The 19,321-nt window shown below is 36.1% G+C and overlaps 1 protein-coding gene across 1 annotated transcript in view; it reads right to left on the bottom strand.

Annotated features, from left to right (window-relative positions):
* BRINP3 (BMP/retinoic acid inducible neural specific 3) overlaps positions 1-19,321 on the bottom strand; it is a 226,161-nt gene that overhangs the window by 188,620 nt on the left and 18,220 nt on the right. Inside the window, exon 2 of the mRNA XM_075096753.1 lies at positions 18,924-19,209. Within this exon, the coding sequence (XP_074952854.1) occupies positions 18,924-19,159 (236 nt within the window). The 5' untranslated portion in view covers positions 19,160-19,209. The remainder of the gene's footprint in view (positions 1-18,923; positions 19,210-19,321) is intronic.

The raw sequence follows: 19,321 nt of genomic DNA, 5'->3' as shown, positions 1-19,321 counted from the left end.
TAAAAACACAAGTAAATATTATATAACCGTAGATAGGACAAGTTGTGGTGTTAGGAAGTGGCACGTTTTGTCCAATCAGGACAAAAAGGCACACTGTAGGAGATATTTAGATCTCATCTATCAGTGCAGGTTTCCCCACTCAAAGACGTTTAAGTCTGCAAGAGGCTTTCAGTAAATTTTATCGTGCATGGCAGGAAGGTGAGTGGCTGCCTCTGAATGTGGGTCTGTTGTTTTTTTTTTTTTCCACCCAGCAAAATAGATGTTGAGTAATGTAATGATTTAGTAATGCTAGGCAAGGTCCTTACAAGAGCAGCTTCCATTATGAAAAAGACTGCTGGATTAGCTCTCTCTGTTAAATGTGAGTTTTCATAAGGAAACTGAAGTGATAAGCAGCAGACAGGAAAAAAGTTTGTTCTAGCAGAGAATATAGATTAAAAAAAATGTTGTCTAGGGTCTAACCTGACCTTTCACCTGCTGTTATAAGAGGTTTGTGAGATCTGTAGCACATGTGACTGGGAAAGGCCATATAGGCAAGCAAATCTATTAGCCGTGCTCAAAGGAGTCCCTCTGCTCAATGTACTCTATTTCCATCCAAAGTCTGCAGTTTGAAAGAGACACTCAATAACTGGAGTAATAGTCTCGACAGTTTTTAAATTACATATGCCAACACACTAGAATTTTTGAAGAATTTTTTCTTTCCCCTCCAGGATATGCTTTGACTACTCTAAAACAGTCAAATATAGATATAAATACCAGAATACTAGTAGGTTGAGAAGGGGCTCCAAAGCACTGAAGAAATTCTGCAGTTTATCTTGTAGACATGCTAGTAGTTTCCTGACAACTTGGCTTCAGCTTCAGCTTTCTTTCTCCCAGCACCAAGTACCATATGCTAACTGTTACAATGAAATGACATCCCACAAGACTGCAACAGAGATGCTATATTTAAATTCAACTGTTAGGTGAAAGTATGTTTTATAAAAACTCTAGGAAGCTGTAGCCAGATGGTTACAGAGAAGAATCTATATCTAGGGACTTTGGGGAGGATAACAGGTTACAGAAGTATCACTTCTGAAATTGGGGTTATCTAGTGGCTATTGCCTTTCCTTTCAGGTAGAACTAAAAACATTGCATAATGCAGTATTTGGCATACATCATCTTGATTATTGTGGCAGAAATACATTTTTTATAAACTTGATTTCTTTGGGATTTTCTTATATTTATTTCTGCCTGCATATTATCAGTCTCAACTTCTTACTTGAAATTAACAAAATGAAATAAAAAGAAGTGTTAATATATTTATTTCAAGCTTTTTGTCAGTATAACTTTTAAATGGCAGAAAGACACTGGGGGAAATATCTTTAACTGTTGGAATTATCAACATGGAATATTTGACATTCTGAATTAGATCATTTCTAGCTAGAGTCTGTTCCATAAAGCAAGAGATGGAAGTCAGGGAGCTGATTATGTTTTTCAGATTTCCAAAGGAAATGCCAGTCCTGACAGTACCTAACGCAGTTCAGCAAAGCTGCAACTTTGGCACAGAGCAGATGTCTTCATCTTTTGGAAGACATGTTTTAGAGTAGCTAAAGGTATGTATGCATTAATGTTAAAGAGTTTCTTAGTCTGGGTAAGGACTGACTATGCCTTGCAAAACAGTTTTGGAGATTGAGAACAGCCCACAACCGGAAAATCTGCAGTTTGTCAGTTCATTCCTTAGTTAAGGGAGACATCTGAACTCCAGTCTTATGCTGCCGATATGACATCATGTATTGTCCTTCTACAAGTTTGTTTTAAAACAAACAGATGAAACAGATGTGAATCAACATTATTTTCTGAAATACTTCCAGAGCAGTAACTCCCCAAAGTAAGGTCACATTTCTGCTGGTTTTGTTTAACAGTCAGAGAATCATAGAATAGTTTAGGTTGGAAGGGACCTTTAGAGGTCTAATCCAACCAGCCTGCAGTGCGCCGGGAGATCTTCAACAAGATCAGGTTGCTCAGAGCCCTGTCCAATGTCACCTTGAATGTTTCTAGGGTTGGGGCATGTATCATCTCTCTGGGCAACCTGTTCCAACAATGTTTTTTATGTTACTATAATGATTGTATGAATTTATTAATCTAAATTCATGTAAAGTATCCTGCAAAACTGCATTTCTTTATATACATCTGAGTGCACCTGCATGTGAACATATGCATACATGCTTACTACTAAGAGTATTTCATAAATATCAGCTAATTTCAGTGAAGTCTAGAGCTTCCTTACATTTACATAACAATGCTGCAACAGTTATTATGAAGGCAGGATATTCTCAAAACCCATATAAAGCATCCTATAAAGGCAGCATGATGAAAAATTGCATTATGCAGGTACACACACATGCATACACTCAAATTAAAGCAGCAAATGAATTTCAGAACAAGTACATCGTAAAATATTCTGATTGGGAAGCTGTCAGTGTGCTTCTCACTGGGAAAATCATGAAAGGCTGTCAATGAACAGTGAAATAACACTATCTTGAAAAAATAAAGTTAAATTTCTAAAGCTTGATTGAATTGACCAACATTTCTATCTAATCTGGTTACTCCCCAGCACAGCACCAACCTGACACTAATCAAACAACAAAGCTACTAGTTTTCCTCACAGTTTTTTAGCAAAAGTCTGGCAGGCCTCAGTTCTACTCTCCCCAAAAGGATCTGAACTACAAAATTCAGTTTAAGAAAGCTCAAGATAAATCTTTTAAGATTTGATGAGCAGACTTGTTCATTTAGGCCCATGGGTTTCTGCCCTGATTCGAGGTAAACATGTAAGTTTTGTGTTTCAAGAGAGATTAAGGTGTATACTGTGACTTGTATTGGTGCCTGTACAAGGATGCCCACTGTTACATTTGTGGACAGAGCAGAATAAGAACGGGTTGAGGTGTACAAACAGCAAAGGGTCAGTGTCACTTATTGCCTGCCCGCTAAGGCTTCTCCATTGATTTGTCTCAGTTAATGAGGCATATCAGGTTGGCAGAGCACTTTTTTATTACCCACATTGGACTTATAAGACACATCCTGTGCAGAGGAGTACAAGTTTCCTTGTATCTGCTTATGCTCTGGTGTCAAGTAATCCACAAATTTGCCATTAATATATCCAGTTATTTAGCTATGCCATGGATTCACCTTTATTCTAATTTACAAATGAGTATCCATACAAGGAATAGCCCAATTCACTTTCACTCAGTATAAGAATGGAGATCTACCTTTTAATGACAATTACACACAATCAGTGGTTTCAGCAGAAGAAAAATGTACCACATGGGGAAATTTTACCATGGGACCTCCAATCAGGCTAAAGGGAAGAGAGATATTACCATCCACAGTCCCATCTATTACTAAGGCAGCTGAATCCAGCCCTAGACACCATTTGCCAAAAACTAAGAGCTTGAACAATCCCATCTGAATGCATATTCCCTAAAAGAAAAAGAAAACATTGTTACACTCTCTTTTAGCTGTCATTATTCTTGTGCTTTAATCCCTCTTTCCCATGTGCCAATTTATTCTACAGAATGGAGCAAGATGTGCATGACTTTCTCCTGCCTTTGTGCTCCTGTCCTGCACTGTTAATGCAGAATGTTCCCTATCACCTTGATACAGGGTGCATTATGAGACCACTGCCTCTAACACATATAACAGCGAAATAAAAGACGAACAGATCTGGTAACAGTAAAATTTCAGTCAAAAGGTTTCTCTCCTCTCAGAAATACTTCTTGACCTGTTCAGAACATTTGAGAAATAAACTAGGTCCCAAAAGAAATCAAGCAACCAAACACACCATCACACAGCTTAAGTGTTTTGGGATTTTTTGGATTTTCTTTAAAATAAAATAAGTGCAAACCAGAAGAATCAAAGCAGATAGGTTGACTGAACTGTTCACAAGCATTCAGTAATTTTTTCCCTTATCTTGGAGAGAAGTTTTCAATAGATTGCTTTATGTTCTACTGACAGAGACCAGCTCAATCATGGACTTGGAATAGCATTAACTTCTTCACAAAAGACCAATAGGAAAAGTAAACAGGCAATGAACATACCATCCAACACAGCCACATAATGTTCTCTTGGTTAACGCCGTGGTATCAGCTGGCATGTATAGACACTTTACAGTGCCAGGACAGCTTCTTTTGTTTGTTTGGGTCTTTTTTCCTGTTATGTTATGAAAATTTGTTTCCTATTTACTCAGGCAGACCATCATAAATGATGAGTTCACACCTTTTTAAGAGCAATCAATTTATAATTCTAGCTGTTCAAATGTCAGGTGTGCCATTAGGAACCAGAATGAATAGGAATCCTCCTACTTTCTTCCACATATGACATTGGGTCAAGACACTTCTTTGCAGGTAAACCAAGTAGGTCAGTGCCATTGTCAGAAGCCAACACCAATGGTTCAGAGGCCTAGGAAAGGTGGAGGGAATTGTTATCTCTTAATTCCATAACAAAAGGTGGTTAATGGCAGGACAGAAAGCAATACATTAGAAATTAATAAAATAAATATTTTTTGTTTTAGCTGAGTGATATAATGTCATTCACTGCCATAACAGGCGGCAAAAATTACTCAAGGCAGGATGACATAAGCTATATAAAATGATGATACACCAATACACTTCATATTATGCAAAAATATACAGTAAAAATAATTTTAAATTCAATGATAGATTTCTTATCTGAGCTTGTCACCTGTAAATTTTTCCCCAATTCTGTTTGAAGACCTCTTAATTTCATTATTCTATATAAATGCCATTGTTCTGCAAACTCCTCTCATGCTCCCTAATCTTCAAATACATACTACTAGATCATCTCTTGTAAGTAATTTATACCCGTGTATAAAACTTCTTTACCTCACAAAACCATCAAGGTTTCTTCCAGATAGACTGACTTTTTTTTTCTTTTTTATAGCCTCACATCATTATTTATTTTGTTCCTCTATCATTCGCTGTCCCAAAATTTTTGCAATCAGGATCTGAATTTACTAATCCAAACTACTAGGCATAATCTTGTTAAACACATCAACTGTTTACCCAAATTTAAAGCAAACGTTAGACCACTATTGACAGCAGAACTGTCCTAGTTATTAATTTGAAAACTGGTGAGACATCATCTTCAGTACAGCTCTTGCCCTTCTTAGGTACCTAAATAAACAAATGTCACATCAAGCACTAAAGTCTTTTGAAAGTATTAGGGCCTTCTGAGAATCTGGTTCTGAATGTTAATGCTAAGCTGCGTAGAAAATTTCAATAATAATTGACTACTGAGAAAAAAAATTGTACTTAAACAGCATATTAATTGTTATGGCATTAGCTTCAATGATATTTAGAGAACATCAAAGATAAAATTAGAACTTCAGCAGAATGATAAAATTTTATTCAATGAGCAACAATACTTAGGATAACAAAATATTCTATGCAGTAAGTTTACTCATCCTCTTAACTTTATTTGTGTAGCCTGAAATTGGATTCCATAGAAATGCAAAGTTTTTTAGATTGCTGAGATCTGAACCTTTATCTTTCCCTGCAGGCTATTTGTATTAATCTACTTTTCTTTGAAGCACAAAGCTGTTAAACTGTTAAAGATCATTTAAAATGTGGCTACATTTCTATCAATGGACCCAGATAGCTGAACTATAGATTTTAATTGTGCTTTTTATACTCTGGAGATGCTTACTTAGAAATAAGTGTAACAAAAGTACGCAATTAAAGAGCCTTTATTGCTACGGATCAGTGAATTGTGTCTATATCGACAGCAAAAGATGGCTTATTAATTAGAATATACATGGGCCACTTTTTATTAGTGAGTAATATGAAACTCAGAGTTAGCTTTGTTCGCCTACTTTTATTAGTATTTTGTCATTAAATCAAAGCAGAGCAAAAGGTGTGAAAAAATTGAAATGCCTTATGCTTTAAGAGTGAGATACAAGAATATTTCATACTTGAATAGCAACCATCCTACAAAATCAGTTAAATACATAACTGCAAAATCAGAATTCATGCTTACAATTTTATCTTCTATATATCTGACATGTCTGGCTAACTTTTCCAGTTTAGCAAAACCAGAGTAGGAGAGTATAGTTAGCATGGCATTAAGACTGTGAATCTTTAAACAAAAAAGGAAATGCTAATTATAGCTGGTGGAGGGAACCTTCTGCATTCTACTGCATGCTGCAGTTATGGGATATCTATGGTTCGGGGGGGGGGGGGGGGGGGGAAAGGAGGAACAAGCATTGCAGCAAAATGGTAAAGGTGAACTCCATTTATTTTCCAGGGTATTACTGGATAGCAAGAAGGAGTTACTTTATGCTTTGCCAGATCTTGAATAAAATATCATCTTGTACCATTAAATACCTCTGGCAACAGAGTGGAAAGATATGGAATAAAGCTAATCCTTTCACAAATACCACCAACTTGACAAGATTTACCCAGCAGAAACAACATGAGCACGTTAAATAAGACCAGGAAATAGAAGGTGTTTATAACAGACAGTTGTGTTCTTTCCCAAAATTGCTAATTTTAGCTTATTAGCATTTTAAAAATGGTTGAAAACAGAAATTAGTATAAACTACTTCAGAGGAAACACAGTGTGTGTGTCTAACATCCTATATGCTTCAAAATGTGTTCCAAAATCTGCACACACATACACATATTCTAAAAGTTTTATTTCTTTTGAGTAAAAAGTTAATTATATCACTGACTTCAGTGAAACTGGTGGTTTAGAATATTATTTGGAATAAAAAAGGTGTTCAAACAACCTGGAAAGACCTTAGAGAAGTGTAACAAACCAGGAGAATTTAACTGCTTAGTGGTAGGTATTAAAGAGTACTGCATCATGCAGCATTTGTGCTTGCTTCATCCTGTCATTATGATTTCATGCTATGTTTGGACCAACATAATTGGGACTAAACTTCTCCTCTGATACACAAATCAGCTTCCAATGTTTCAGTGTCCTGTGTAGAGTATGTCAGTTTCCAGCACACTATGGATAGTCCATAGAACAACAGGATGAGAACAGCAACCAAAATTTAAAAGAACTGGACAGTTTTTCCTCTCTATTCAGGCTTAATTTGGGAGTCACATTAGGACTTTTAGTTATTGGTATTTAGTATTGTTCCTAAGAAAAAAGAAAAAAGAAAATCAGGTGCCAGAGGTGTTTGGGGTGGTGGTTGGGGGTGAGAAGTAAAGTCTCTGATAACTTGGATATAGAAAAAAATTATTGTTTGAATTAACGTTTTCAAAGAATACTTAAAAATACAAAATTTTCATTTAATTGGCCATTAGCTTGCCATTAAGAATGTATTTTGGTGGAAAATTATTGACAGCTCAGAAACTGGTGGGGTAGCTATCACATTGATATATTGCATTCATTATGAGATTATGTTCTCATAAAAAGTAAATGTGTAGCCCTTGAACACATTAGTTGAGAAGACCACCTTCTGATTCTGCCTGTAAGAGCGTGACCATTCCTCATTTCACAGCATGAGAATTAAATCTCCATATCACTGTTCCAAATTCCACCATTTGTTATCAGTGATAAAAACATCTATCTTTATGTGAGAAAGGAGTTAAATCCAAAATCCTAATCCTTTTTCTGGATTAGTCTCAGCATCAAGTCCACAGAAGATACATTTATACTTTATATATTTTCCTCTGTGTATGCCTGTCTATTCACAATGAAGATCAACATACTATTTCATGCTAGTCTAAACCGAGAAACTTCTGTAGTCAGTCAGTTCAGACCCTTTGCTTTAACTACAAATGGATTACTTCTTCTGCAATAGTGAGTTTACTATCCCAGAAGACTAATTTACAGTTAACTCCATGTCATTTTTGCATAACGTTGTTACAGAGATAGTGTGGTCCCTGATTTTCAGGACCTAGTAACAGTCAAAGGGTAAATAACTAGAGGGGCTTTGCCCAGGGCATCTGTAATGTGAAGTCTTTAATTTTGCTCCATTATTGCATTTCAGCATTGATTAAAAGGTACTACCTACCCTTGTGGCAGGAGAATAATTTAATGATTTTTTTTTCAGTGAAACAGAATAAATAACAACTGTATTTGTTTCTGAGTTAATGCTGTGAGCCACCTTCCACTGAACATTTAGCTAAGACCGAACAGGTGAGACACTCAGTGACATCTCTTGTGAAATTATAAACAGACAAGAACTATATTGCTTAATAGTGTTAAAGTGCAGAGGAAAACTGTTCATGTTGTCTGATTGCCTGAATGGTGAAAGCCACACAGACTGTCTTATTGCTGTCAACAATGATATAAAGTCTTGCAAACCCACTCATGGTTTGGTATTCTTATGTTTAACTGTGGAGAGATATAATAAATATCTCTCCAACAAATATAGAATAGGTACATGGAGACATTTTTAAAAGTAGAAGCACACTTATTTTGTTTTATTTGAATGTGTTAGTTCACAAACCTTTTAAGTTTAAACATTAGTATTAATTGTCATTTAATTCCAATAAATTATTGCGGTTAAAATTTCTTTTTAAGTTATACATATTCTATCAATCTCATTGTCTAGGAAAACAACCATAACACACCAAAAAATTTTAACTCTTGGTTTTTATTTTGTTTGTTTTTTTTGCCTCTCATAACAGAAAGGGCAAGTGTCAGGGGACAATATATTGTACTGATAGTTAATACTCCTTGATGGCTCTGGTACCGAGGACACGCATAGACAAGTCACACAGAACTTTAATGTCAGAACCAGGAAACAAGCACACATTTGCTTGTGCTCATCCAGGCCAAGGAGACAGTAGTAAAAATAGATATAACTGTTACTTCTTCAGGCAAAAACAGATGGACCTTCAAAGTCAACCATATGAGAAATAGCTTTAATAAAAGGAAAGCAAATTTCAGAGGCAACTGAAATAAAAATATCTTTCAGATACTATTCAATCCCTGATACCAGAAAAAGTTAAAAGACAAAGGTGTCTAAGCAGGACAGAAGTCCTTGAGGAAATTAGCAATGAAACAGACACTAGTGAGCCTTTTAAGAGGCATATGAAAGAACGGATCAGGATCCAGTTTTTGTGTTGTACTCACATGCTGTTAGTCATAACTTGTGATAAGTTACATATACTTTTTTGTTAATCTTAAAGAACTGTAAGATTAGTTCAGAATTAGTTAAAATACAAATAATTATTTTAAATTAATCAATTATATTTCCTCAGGCCTCAGATTTTGTTGATCTTTCAGAATATTTGGTAGAATATGTCTTATGCTTTTGATTTTAAATTATGTTACTCATATAAGTCAAAACCTGTATATGTGTTTTTCCCTTGAGAAGTTAATATACATTACTTAAAGCCAGATGCTATCTCTTATACGCATATGAGACCTGCATACACAGCTTCTAAATTGCTAGTGGGCTTTGTGTGTAGTTTTCAGAGCTCTCTATATATCAGATTATCTAGTCAATAAAAATATTTTTTATTCTCAAGCTGCTTAAATAAATTAGAAATTGAGAGTATCAGAATGAATTAAGATAAGGAGCCATTAATGACTTTAAGAACATTATTATCCATAACAACCATATTGGGATTTTAGGGAGGGTCGAGCAACAAGACATTATTTTGAAGTATTGCTTTTCTTCACAAGGTTCTCTGTTGGAATGAATCTGTAGCTACACAATAAAAATACACAACCAACATAATCACTAGTAAAACCTGTAGAATCAATCAGTCAGAGCTAGAAGACAACTAAGATTTTAATTCTGAGATATTGACCACAACCTTAAGTCAACGATAGTAAAAGAAAATGACAAAAATTCTTGAGTGATCACATATGATGTCAGTTGTTCTTTTTCTGTACAGAAAAGGCACAAATACCCTTCTATACAAAGAATCATGCATTCCAATCAATACTACTGTCCTTCTATACAGAAAACCTTTCTGTGCTATTCAGTTCTTTTCTTGATGTAAGGTATAACATACCACACTTACAGATTTAACATATGGACAAAAAGAAAAACCTGAAAGCCATTCTTTTTGGAGATGACTACTGACTGAGTAGCAGTAAGGAAAAGTAACAATATAAGGGTTAAAATGAAAGCACAGAGAACTTGATTCGAGTAATAAAAAACCCCTTTTTTTCAGTAACCAAAAGAAATCTTGGTAGTTGTTTTTGCCTTTTCTGAAGTCATCAGCATTTGAAATCCCCTACATCTTGAATACCAGTGATAGTCCTAGCAAGGATATTTAAACAAAAATGAAAAGGAAGGGCAAATGAAAGAGTAAAGACCCAACTAACCAAAAATCTTCAAAGAATTAAAGAAAAAGACCTGATTTCATGCCCAAGATCCTGGCAGACTATCCTGCTGACTGAAGAATGAATCTATTATTAGTGTTTAACAGCTTTTATACTACTTCAGTGATTTCATGAAACTGTTAAGTTACAGCTTCTATTATCCTAATTTTTTAGGGCAATGTAAATGATTGATGAACTTACTGACCAAAATGATGACACACCATATTATGTAAATAATTGTCCTTTGTTGTAGGGAAACATATCAGTAGGAGGTTTGATCTAATAATTATCCTTAAAATATTAGATTTTGAAAGTGGGTATATTCTGGAAATGGATTATGGTAATGTTTACAAAAAATAAGGTTCACTCCCCTTCTTATCATTTGAGTTTCCCTGGGATCTTTGATTAAATACACCAAACAAATAAGAAGAAATACAAAAAGAGATTGTCAAAACACAGACTCCTGCAGTGTATTATAAAAAAATACAGAAGGCAATCTTGGCATCAATATTATCTTTTGTTGCCAAGCTGAAACATGCTTGTGTTCTTGTCAAACAAACTGACTCCTGAGAACACTCCTAATCCTGCTGACCTAGCCAGCACTGTTCCCTAGTATCCTTCCCAGCGCTAGCACTTATTTATCTCGCTGAGAGAAACCCTACCCTTGTTTTGAAACCCAGCAGTTTAATACTGAGCCAACAAAATGCCGTGAGAGGATATGGGGTAAGTCTGACCCTGGTTAGTGGCAAAACATCTTCGAGGCTTTTGAATGGTGTGGGATTAGGCTCACTGATAAATTTCATGTTGTTCACTGAGATTTCTGCAAGATTCTGTAAGAAGCCGACATCTCTTAAAAATATACTGGGGCATATCCAGTATATATCAAGTAAATATATCAGGGTCTGGTCATGCTTTTCCCAAGACCTTCAAAGATGGACTGAGGGTTCAGTGGATCAGCGTCAGAAGTGACCCTGATTTCTCCTGTGCTCTTGAGTGATAAGTGCTAGCCCTTTACCTAGAGCAGATGACTCCTCTGTTGTGCTGCCTTGCATATGTAACAGAGCTCGAAAGAGAGCGACATTCTAGGAATCAGAACTCCCTACATCACTTTGATCCTTTCTGCCCACCTCTGAGCCCCTCTTGTCTCTCTGCTGTTCTTCCTGGGCCACAAGTGTTTACATGAGCTGAGACTTTTTTATCATTGCCCTTGGAGATATCATTTATCGTTGTTTGTGGAGGTATTCCTACCTGGGGCAGATGTCTTGCATAACTGGGATTGTGAGGACAGGCCTAAACAGGTGTCTAGTCCTTAACTCCTGCATGTCTGGTATCTCTGGTACCCATCTGAGGGACCCCTTAGGCTCCCAGTGGCATTGGAGGTAGCCCATACATGATAGCCATAGGAATATCAGTGAAAGACTCCTTCACCTTTGTGAACATCCATCTATGTGCTTGTCAACCCCTTGAGATTACTGGTAAACAGAACTAGGGTCGGTTATAATTAATCTGAAAACATTTTTTGAAGTTTTCTGTTACATATATGTAGCTTCTCAATTTAAATTATCTCTTCCTTTTTTTCTATCATTTCACAAGCAGATACCTTCCAGAGAATCCCCTGGATAAATAGATCAAGAAACTAATATAATTTTGATAATAGGAATGGCTAATTTTAAAGCATCACTACTTGATATGTGTTTAGGCCTTAAAGGTAAAATAAAAATGCTTTCCTATGAAAGAGATTTGCATTTGAAACAAAGGTCTGGATATTAGATTATTTTTGGAGAACATTGTCCAGGTATTGCTAGACCTGGAAATGCAGTCATTTAGAGCTTTTATTTTGCTCAAGTATATACTTATGCAATCACTTTCACCAAAGGCAGTTATTTAACTTTTGTCATGTCTTTGTTTTGCCCAATTAACTAGACTGAGAGAGGCTGTTAAAGTATATCACAATCAGAAATGAAATTCAATATTTTTCAGATCCAGACATTCTTTTAAAATGACCTACTTTTTTTTTTTAACTTTAATTAAACTATTATGCCTCTGTAGGAAACTACTGCTGTTCAATTCCTCAGGACCAAAATCAGCATCTTTTTGTTCTGTGTACCTATAACCCCTGTAATAATAAGGCCACACTACTGGACTACAAATATTATTTTTCAGTGGAAATCTATCAACTCACATTCCCAAAAACTCTCTTTGAGCTGCTCTTCTCTGTTCCCAGCCTAGGAGCCACTGGATTTAGAAAGAGTACTTTGTGAATTCAGTAGTCTAGCCTTTTGTAAAAGTTCTGAGAATTATGATCCATCCAATTACTGTACTTTTATCCACCAGATTGAATGGAAAATTCCCTAAAGCAAGCTGACCAACTACAATGCAGGCCAGAAGCAATTTATTGATACAGTGAATTATTTGAAAAGGCAGACAGAAGTCTTCCTGTTATTTATTCCCTGTTGATACAGCAATTGTAGAAGATGCTCTTTGGTGCATTTATAATCCCAGTTCTCAGTTACCCAGCAGTAATACTGTGCATGTAGTTCAAAGCCCAAGGAAGCAAATGCTCTGAGAGTTGAAGGCAAGGGTTGACCAGTTTGTTAAGCTACCTGGTGAAAGCTACCTTACCATCAACCATTAGAGTTGCAGTTTGCTGACTACAGCCCATTTCTTTCCTCAACTTCTACAGTATTAATTTGCCTCATTCCTTTCTTTGATATATCCTGTTCCACTCCTTTGTCACTACCTCCCTCACCTTTTCTGGGTTTTGTATGTGATGTTTTGTGTTAAGGAAACTGAGGTCCATGGCTGAGAAATGAGCTCCTGTCTTAGTTTCCAAAGAAACAGTCTTATTTTTAAAAAAACAACAGCTCTGATGCTTCCAGTACCAAATGGGCCCTTCCAAAAAATTGTCAGTGACAGTGGCTTCTAGAGTGTGATCAAATGTACATCACTGATAAATTCCATGCCATTGTTTCCTTAGACTTTTGAAAGTTATAATGGCAGACAAATCTTTTCAGCCTTCTATTTTACTAAATATTTGTATTAGAAGAACTTGCTGAAGATGTTTTATTAATTCTTTTCAACACCTTAAAATTCCTAAATTATAATTTCAAAGCAACCTTGAGAAGAGCAGAAGGAAATGTCATTCAAGACTGTACCTGGGGTGAAAATTGCAAATCAGGGAATGTTGATGTGTACATCCACAACTGAACCCCACAGGTTTTTTTTATTAACACTGTCTGTCAGGAGTACACATGTGTGAAGTTTAGTGATAGCTGTGGGCTAAAATATATTGATAGGGAATAAAAAACACAACCAACTTTAATGTTGGCTCTACTTAACTTCACACACGATTGTTAAAACATATTGGTGAGTGTTCTACTACAGTCTTCAGCCTTGCTCACTTTACCCTATAAGTTCAGTTACCAGAGGATTCAGAACATATGAGAGGAACTTAATATATCTTAATACAAAATTTGGTAGCATTATTTTCTAATCCTTTTTTTTTTTAGTAGTCCATGAACAAACACAATCCCTTTTAAAACAACCTCTAAAGGAACACTTAAGTGACACAAGTAACATACACAGAGACAGAGCTACTCAGTTCTTTAGGAGAGGTGGGTTTTTTTGCCTTTTGCATACTAGTATTCTACACTTGTTAGGGATGCTTACCTCAAAGGGATTTCAGTGGTTACTAAAACCTAGTTCACTATCATAAGCACTGCATCTTATAACCCTTTCTCCATATTTTTAGGATTGATAAGGTTTTGTACCTTAATATGTCCCAGAACTATTTTATTCTAATGATTAGAAACCTTTTCTAAATTGCCAGCCTAAATTTATTCATAGCAGTTTATACCGATTTGGTTATATGACAGTGATGGCTTTTGGTTTAAATAGTTCTTCTCACTTTATGATACATATATTGACAGGAATTTCATCCTCTTTCAGCTCTCTCTTCCCCCATGCCCTCACCCCAAAATGTGCCAAACATTTCTGCCTTAAAAGAAAAAGCTAGGCTCTTCCTTCCCCTGACTTTTCACATCTGTTTCAGATTTTCAATCATTTTGTTTGAACAAAACTACACAGTATCCCTGAGGAGATTTCCTCAGGACCTTATTTGATAGCATGAATATTTCCCTATCTCTGTAGAAATTACCTCTTCTGATAAAATGTATGTTCTTTGCATAATTTCACAATCACTCTTTCCATCCTGGTAACCTCTCATCTCATTCTGTTTGGATTTAAATTCTTTTGTATGGGTAGCTGATTTACATAAGAGGCACAGTACTCCCACTGTGTATTAAATAACAAATTATAAACTTGATTTTCCTTGCTAAAATGTTTACCGATATTAACTACAGGAACCACCTTCTGTATAATATTGACACAGCATTCCCACTAATTTAGAGGTTTTCAGTAGACATCCAGGTATTTTTCTAGCATTTCTCTTTGTAGATCTGTGGTAATGAACACCACCAAAAACTGTGGCAATTATTAAGTTTCCTGCAGGAGGATATTTACTTTGAAGAATTGTAGGGAATACCACACTGCCACATAATCAACATAACCAACCCACCGTTCCCAACTTCTAATAATGTTGGTAACATCAGTTTCAATTATTTAGTGTTCTGCAATACCTGATAAAAAACATTATTACATATATATTTATCTCTTTCAGCTCTATCCTGTAATACTGAAAGTTCTTCTCCTTGGGGAGCTAAGCACACTACAGAATCAGCTTGTTTGCCCATGGACGTAACTGAACTTTAATGTATACATTAAAATATGGTTGACAATAGATTCTTCTATTGCTACCTTCCCTAATTTATGCATCAGTTGATTTTATTATATGGTAGTTCTATGCTCTGAAGGCTAGATAGGGAGATAAGGCAAAGTGTAACTTTTATCTTTAAACTATTTTATGCTTATGTTAAGACCTCTCATAAGAAATTAGGCTTAGTTAATAAGTGTGCTTCTCAGCGCCAACCTTCGGCTTCATCTCTACAATTTATAACAGATTCACAGTCAGATGAACAGTTTTTTTATAGTGATCAGGGACTGTGGATACAAAGCAGTTGCTTTTTGCCTCATTGGCATAGAAACAGAGGGAAAATAGAATTGCTAGCACAGAGTCCATATAGTGATAAAATTTTCTTATGTGTTTTAGTCTAAAAGTTAGACTCCATCTATTTTAAAAGCAAACACGTTATATAAGAACGGGAAAAAAAAAAGGCTACTGGACATTATGCAAAACAATTGCCAATTATGTTTAGCTGAAACTAAACTTCAAAAATCAGTCTGTCTCCTGTCGTGCAAATGACAGGAATAAGGCAAGTAGCATAACATTGTTTTACTCGTTAGCTGAGAAATAATGACAATGCTTCCATCAAGTTTCATGTAATCTTCATTTTAACTTTCTTTATCCTCTTTAATCTAGTAATCTAAGTAATCTTAGTATGTTATCTTTAATATGTGTTTTTCCAGTTCTCTGTCCTATTATTTTGATTTTAATCATTTTCTATCTTTCATGGGCCTGTAGTACATATATGATCCCATTCAAATCAGTGTCAAACAATGGTGGGGAATAAAGGCCTTCATCTCTGGCACTTCAGTATTTACTTAAATATGGATTACCTGATTTATCCAAAAGCAGAACAACAAGCATTATCTCCTTTTTAATATGATCTTGATTATAATAAGGAATGCTATTTTGAAATTTTTTAAAAATTGAGCAGTTAATAATTTAATTGATTTTTTTTCTACATCATTACTGTCTCTCTTGAGACTGCCAATGGAGGGGAAAAAATAATGGGAATAAAAATATAATCCTATCTGCTGCATAATCGTTCCACTGTTGTAAAACAAAAGTCATGCAGCAGTCTCCTGCTGAGATCTCCTCTAACACATTTTAGAGTACTACATGCAGCATTTGCAACTCACTGGTGTTTTTATATTATATTTATGGAGAACATTTAACTCCTGTTAATTGTAAACACCTAGTCCCAGTGTTAGGTTTGTCATCCTGAGCTGGTTCCCATGGGCAGCAGTAGTTGTTAGGTTTTGGCAGAGAAATACAATGAGTCATCTTCTGTGTATTGCTTGGATGCCGTTGTTCTGGAGATGTGGAGAGAGAGCTACTACTTGTCACAGTCCTATCAATTCTTTTGAGGCCAACTCCTTCCCCAAAAGAGAGGTATACCTTTAGGTAGTCTGCAGCTAATTGCCATATTTGTGCCATAAAAAAAAAGGGAAAGGAAAAAAATAAAAGAAAATAACAAAAGGTCTTCAGCAATTTCATGTTTGATATTGCATGGATGTTAAAATGAAGGGAGATGACTTTCCTTCCCCTTCACTCTTAAGATGTAGGGTCTCAGGTGTGGACTTTAAGGGCTGAAGCGAAGAGCAAAGGGAAAGGAGGCCCTCTTGTTAGCCCTGTTAGGAGTGGCGCCTTTCTTGTTAATATGACTCAGCTGAGTCAATGCAGGCCTGTGTTTTCCCCTTCCTTACCTCTCCATTAAAATCAGGACTGTGTTCCTGAGGGATCATTTTCATTAGGTAAAAGATAGGTAAGGGAATAAACAGACCAATTAGACTCCAGATCCCTTAGACTGGGAAAGCTCATAGGAAAGCAACAGGGATTAAATTTACAGTGTGTGGTTCATAACAAGGTCACCATGTTCTGCACTACTTGCTCATGGGACCATGCTTTACAAGGAAACTTTGCAGTAAGGTTTGTATTTGGAAGACTAAATAAAAAAATGCACCTTTTCTTTTGATTCAGGTAGCTTGTGCTTCTTTTGACTTCCCAGCTCATTTCTTGGAGGGAATATGTAGAAGATAAAAATAAACACAAGAAACACTTTCTGTGGGATTGTGTAAATTAAACTCAATTGAAACCTATGCTCAAACCCAAATAAATAGCAGATATGATTACAGATCTATGAAACTTAACAATGTTTCTGTAATGATGGTAGAGAGGAGAAAAATTATCAAAGACCTAATTGAAAGAGCTGAAATGAAATACAATTCCATCTTTCATGTTTTTAGCAAGATAATTTTGCTTCACTGTTGACTAATACAGAATAATACGAATAAAATATGCTGCCTCAGTCTCCGTATTATTGGCTTTATATTATTGGTCATGACGGCTGGCTTTTAAAACACCATAAATATCAGGCAATGCGGTTCTGCTAAGACAAGCCACTTCATCAAGCATATTCCCAAATCACACTTTATTTTCAAATTATGTTTCATTTCTCCATATATGACAAAGCAGCCCACTGCAAAATCAACCTGCAACAGAGTGCCCTCTACTGCATGTATTTAGGAAAGGAAAATAAAGCAAGTTTCTTAAAAATAAAGTCTTTACAGACAGACCAGCAGTATTGTTACAGGCCACTGGACATTGAACTAAAGGATGGTGTATACATATAGGCATATATCACTCTTACCTTCTTCTGAAGAGCTGGATACCACTTGAGAATAGTAGTTTAAAATAGGTATGAAATTTGCACAAATTATTTCATGGTTTTAAGTTAAATTAGTGTGTATCTTTCCATACCAAAATGGTCTGTATATACAGGTTGGAGAGTTATTAGGGAAGTTAGCAACGTGTCCTGTATTGACCTGCTGCCACCCCTTTCACTTTGCTGCCAGGAGGGATCTATAACAATATGAAGTGAAAAAGTCTCTCTGCTTATAGATTTGTTTTCTCAGTCCTTAATCTCTCAAGCTCCCTCATTTCTGTCCCTCTTCCTATTTGCCATTGGGTCACTACTATTAATGTGAACTCTCCTTTTCAGACTCAGGTCCTTGATAAACCTATTTGGTGTTACTGACCTATGCCTCTTGCAAACGATTAAGAAGATATTTTACTAGTGCTGTCTCAAAAGAGTGGAAAATGACAGGTTACAAATATATAATTAAAATTTTTCTACAGCAAGGCACAAGTTCTTAAGCAGACCTGTACTTTTGAACTCTTCCCTTGGTTTTTTTCTTTTTCCCCCCATTGACTCCAAACTGGGCCAGCCTAATGCTGAGTTTTGTGATGGACCGAACACCTGCAACTTCTGTAGAAACTCACAGTGGCTCTTATTGCTCAGTCCCTCGGGGGTGAGAAAACTGGTTCTCAAAATACTGGTATAAAGTAGCACAAAACATTTTGAGTCACTTTTAAAATGCCCTAATTTGTAAAATGAAGTCCATGCTTTGCCAGCTGTATCCGTGGAGCCACAATTTCATTAAAGTCTCAACCTATGTCTTGAGCCACACTGAAAACAATTAAACTGGATCTAGCTGCAGGATCAAGTGTGTTCCATGTTAGCCCTCTGCAATCAAAGATGGTGTTTGAATACCTTAGGACATTTTTCAGTATGTCAGTAGGGCAGAGTAGAGGTAGGTAGTAAACAATGTTTCCCAAAGCAACACAATCAATTACCAAAAGTTCTTTGAACAAAACAACACAAGCAGGTATTTCTGTAGTACACTGTGCATATATGGCCTTGCATATATTTAAGCAATGAATTTTGTGTCTATGGATTTGTTCCCACATCTGAAACTTTCCTTTAAGGAAACCTTTGTTGATAGTTTACAGCTTCTAAGGATATCTCTGTAATTGCTTTCCCTTTGCTTCATACCTGTAAATCTTGTATCTTGTGCTAAATCCCTGTCGACTTCTGTCCACAAAATCTGTGTATTCCTGTGAGCGATGGAAGGGTCCCTTATCAGAGAGGAGCCAGTCGAAGGGGCTTGTGGCATGCTGATCCGAAACAGCAGCAACTGCTAAAACCCAGCAATGAAGACTCAGTGCTATCCACTCCCATAGAGCCATCAGAGAGAACAATTCAGCACCAGCACTGCATCGCCATATCATGCTTCCACTGGGAACTTAGAGCCTTCATTCTCTTAGCTTTCCCTCAACACCTAGACAAAATACACAGTCAATTAGATAAGCACACACTAGGAATCCCTTGGAAGTAGAAACAAGTTCCTTTCTTTCAGCTTAAAGAGATAGTGGCCTCTACTTTATTACATT

This window comes from Phalacrocorax aristotelis, chromosome 6, assembly GCF_949628215.1.
Source record: "Phalacrocorax aristotelis chromosome 6, bGulAri2.1, whole genome shotgun sequence".
NCBI lineage: Eukaryota > Metazoa > Chordata > Aves > Suliformes > Phalacrocoracidae > Phalacrocorax > Phalacrocorax aristotelis.
The sequence above is the reverse complement of the archived record's forward strand: the minus strand, read 5'-3'. Positions and strand labels throughout refer to the sequence as shown.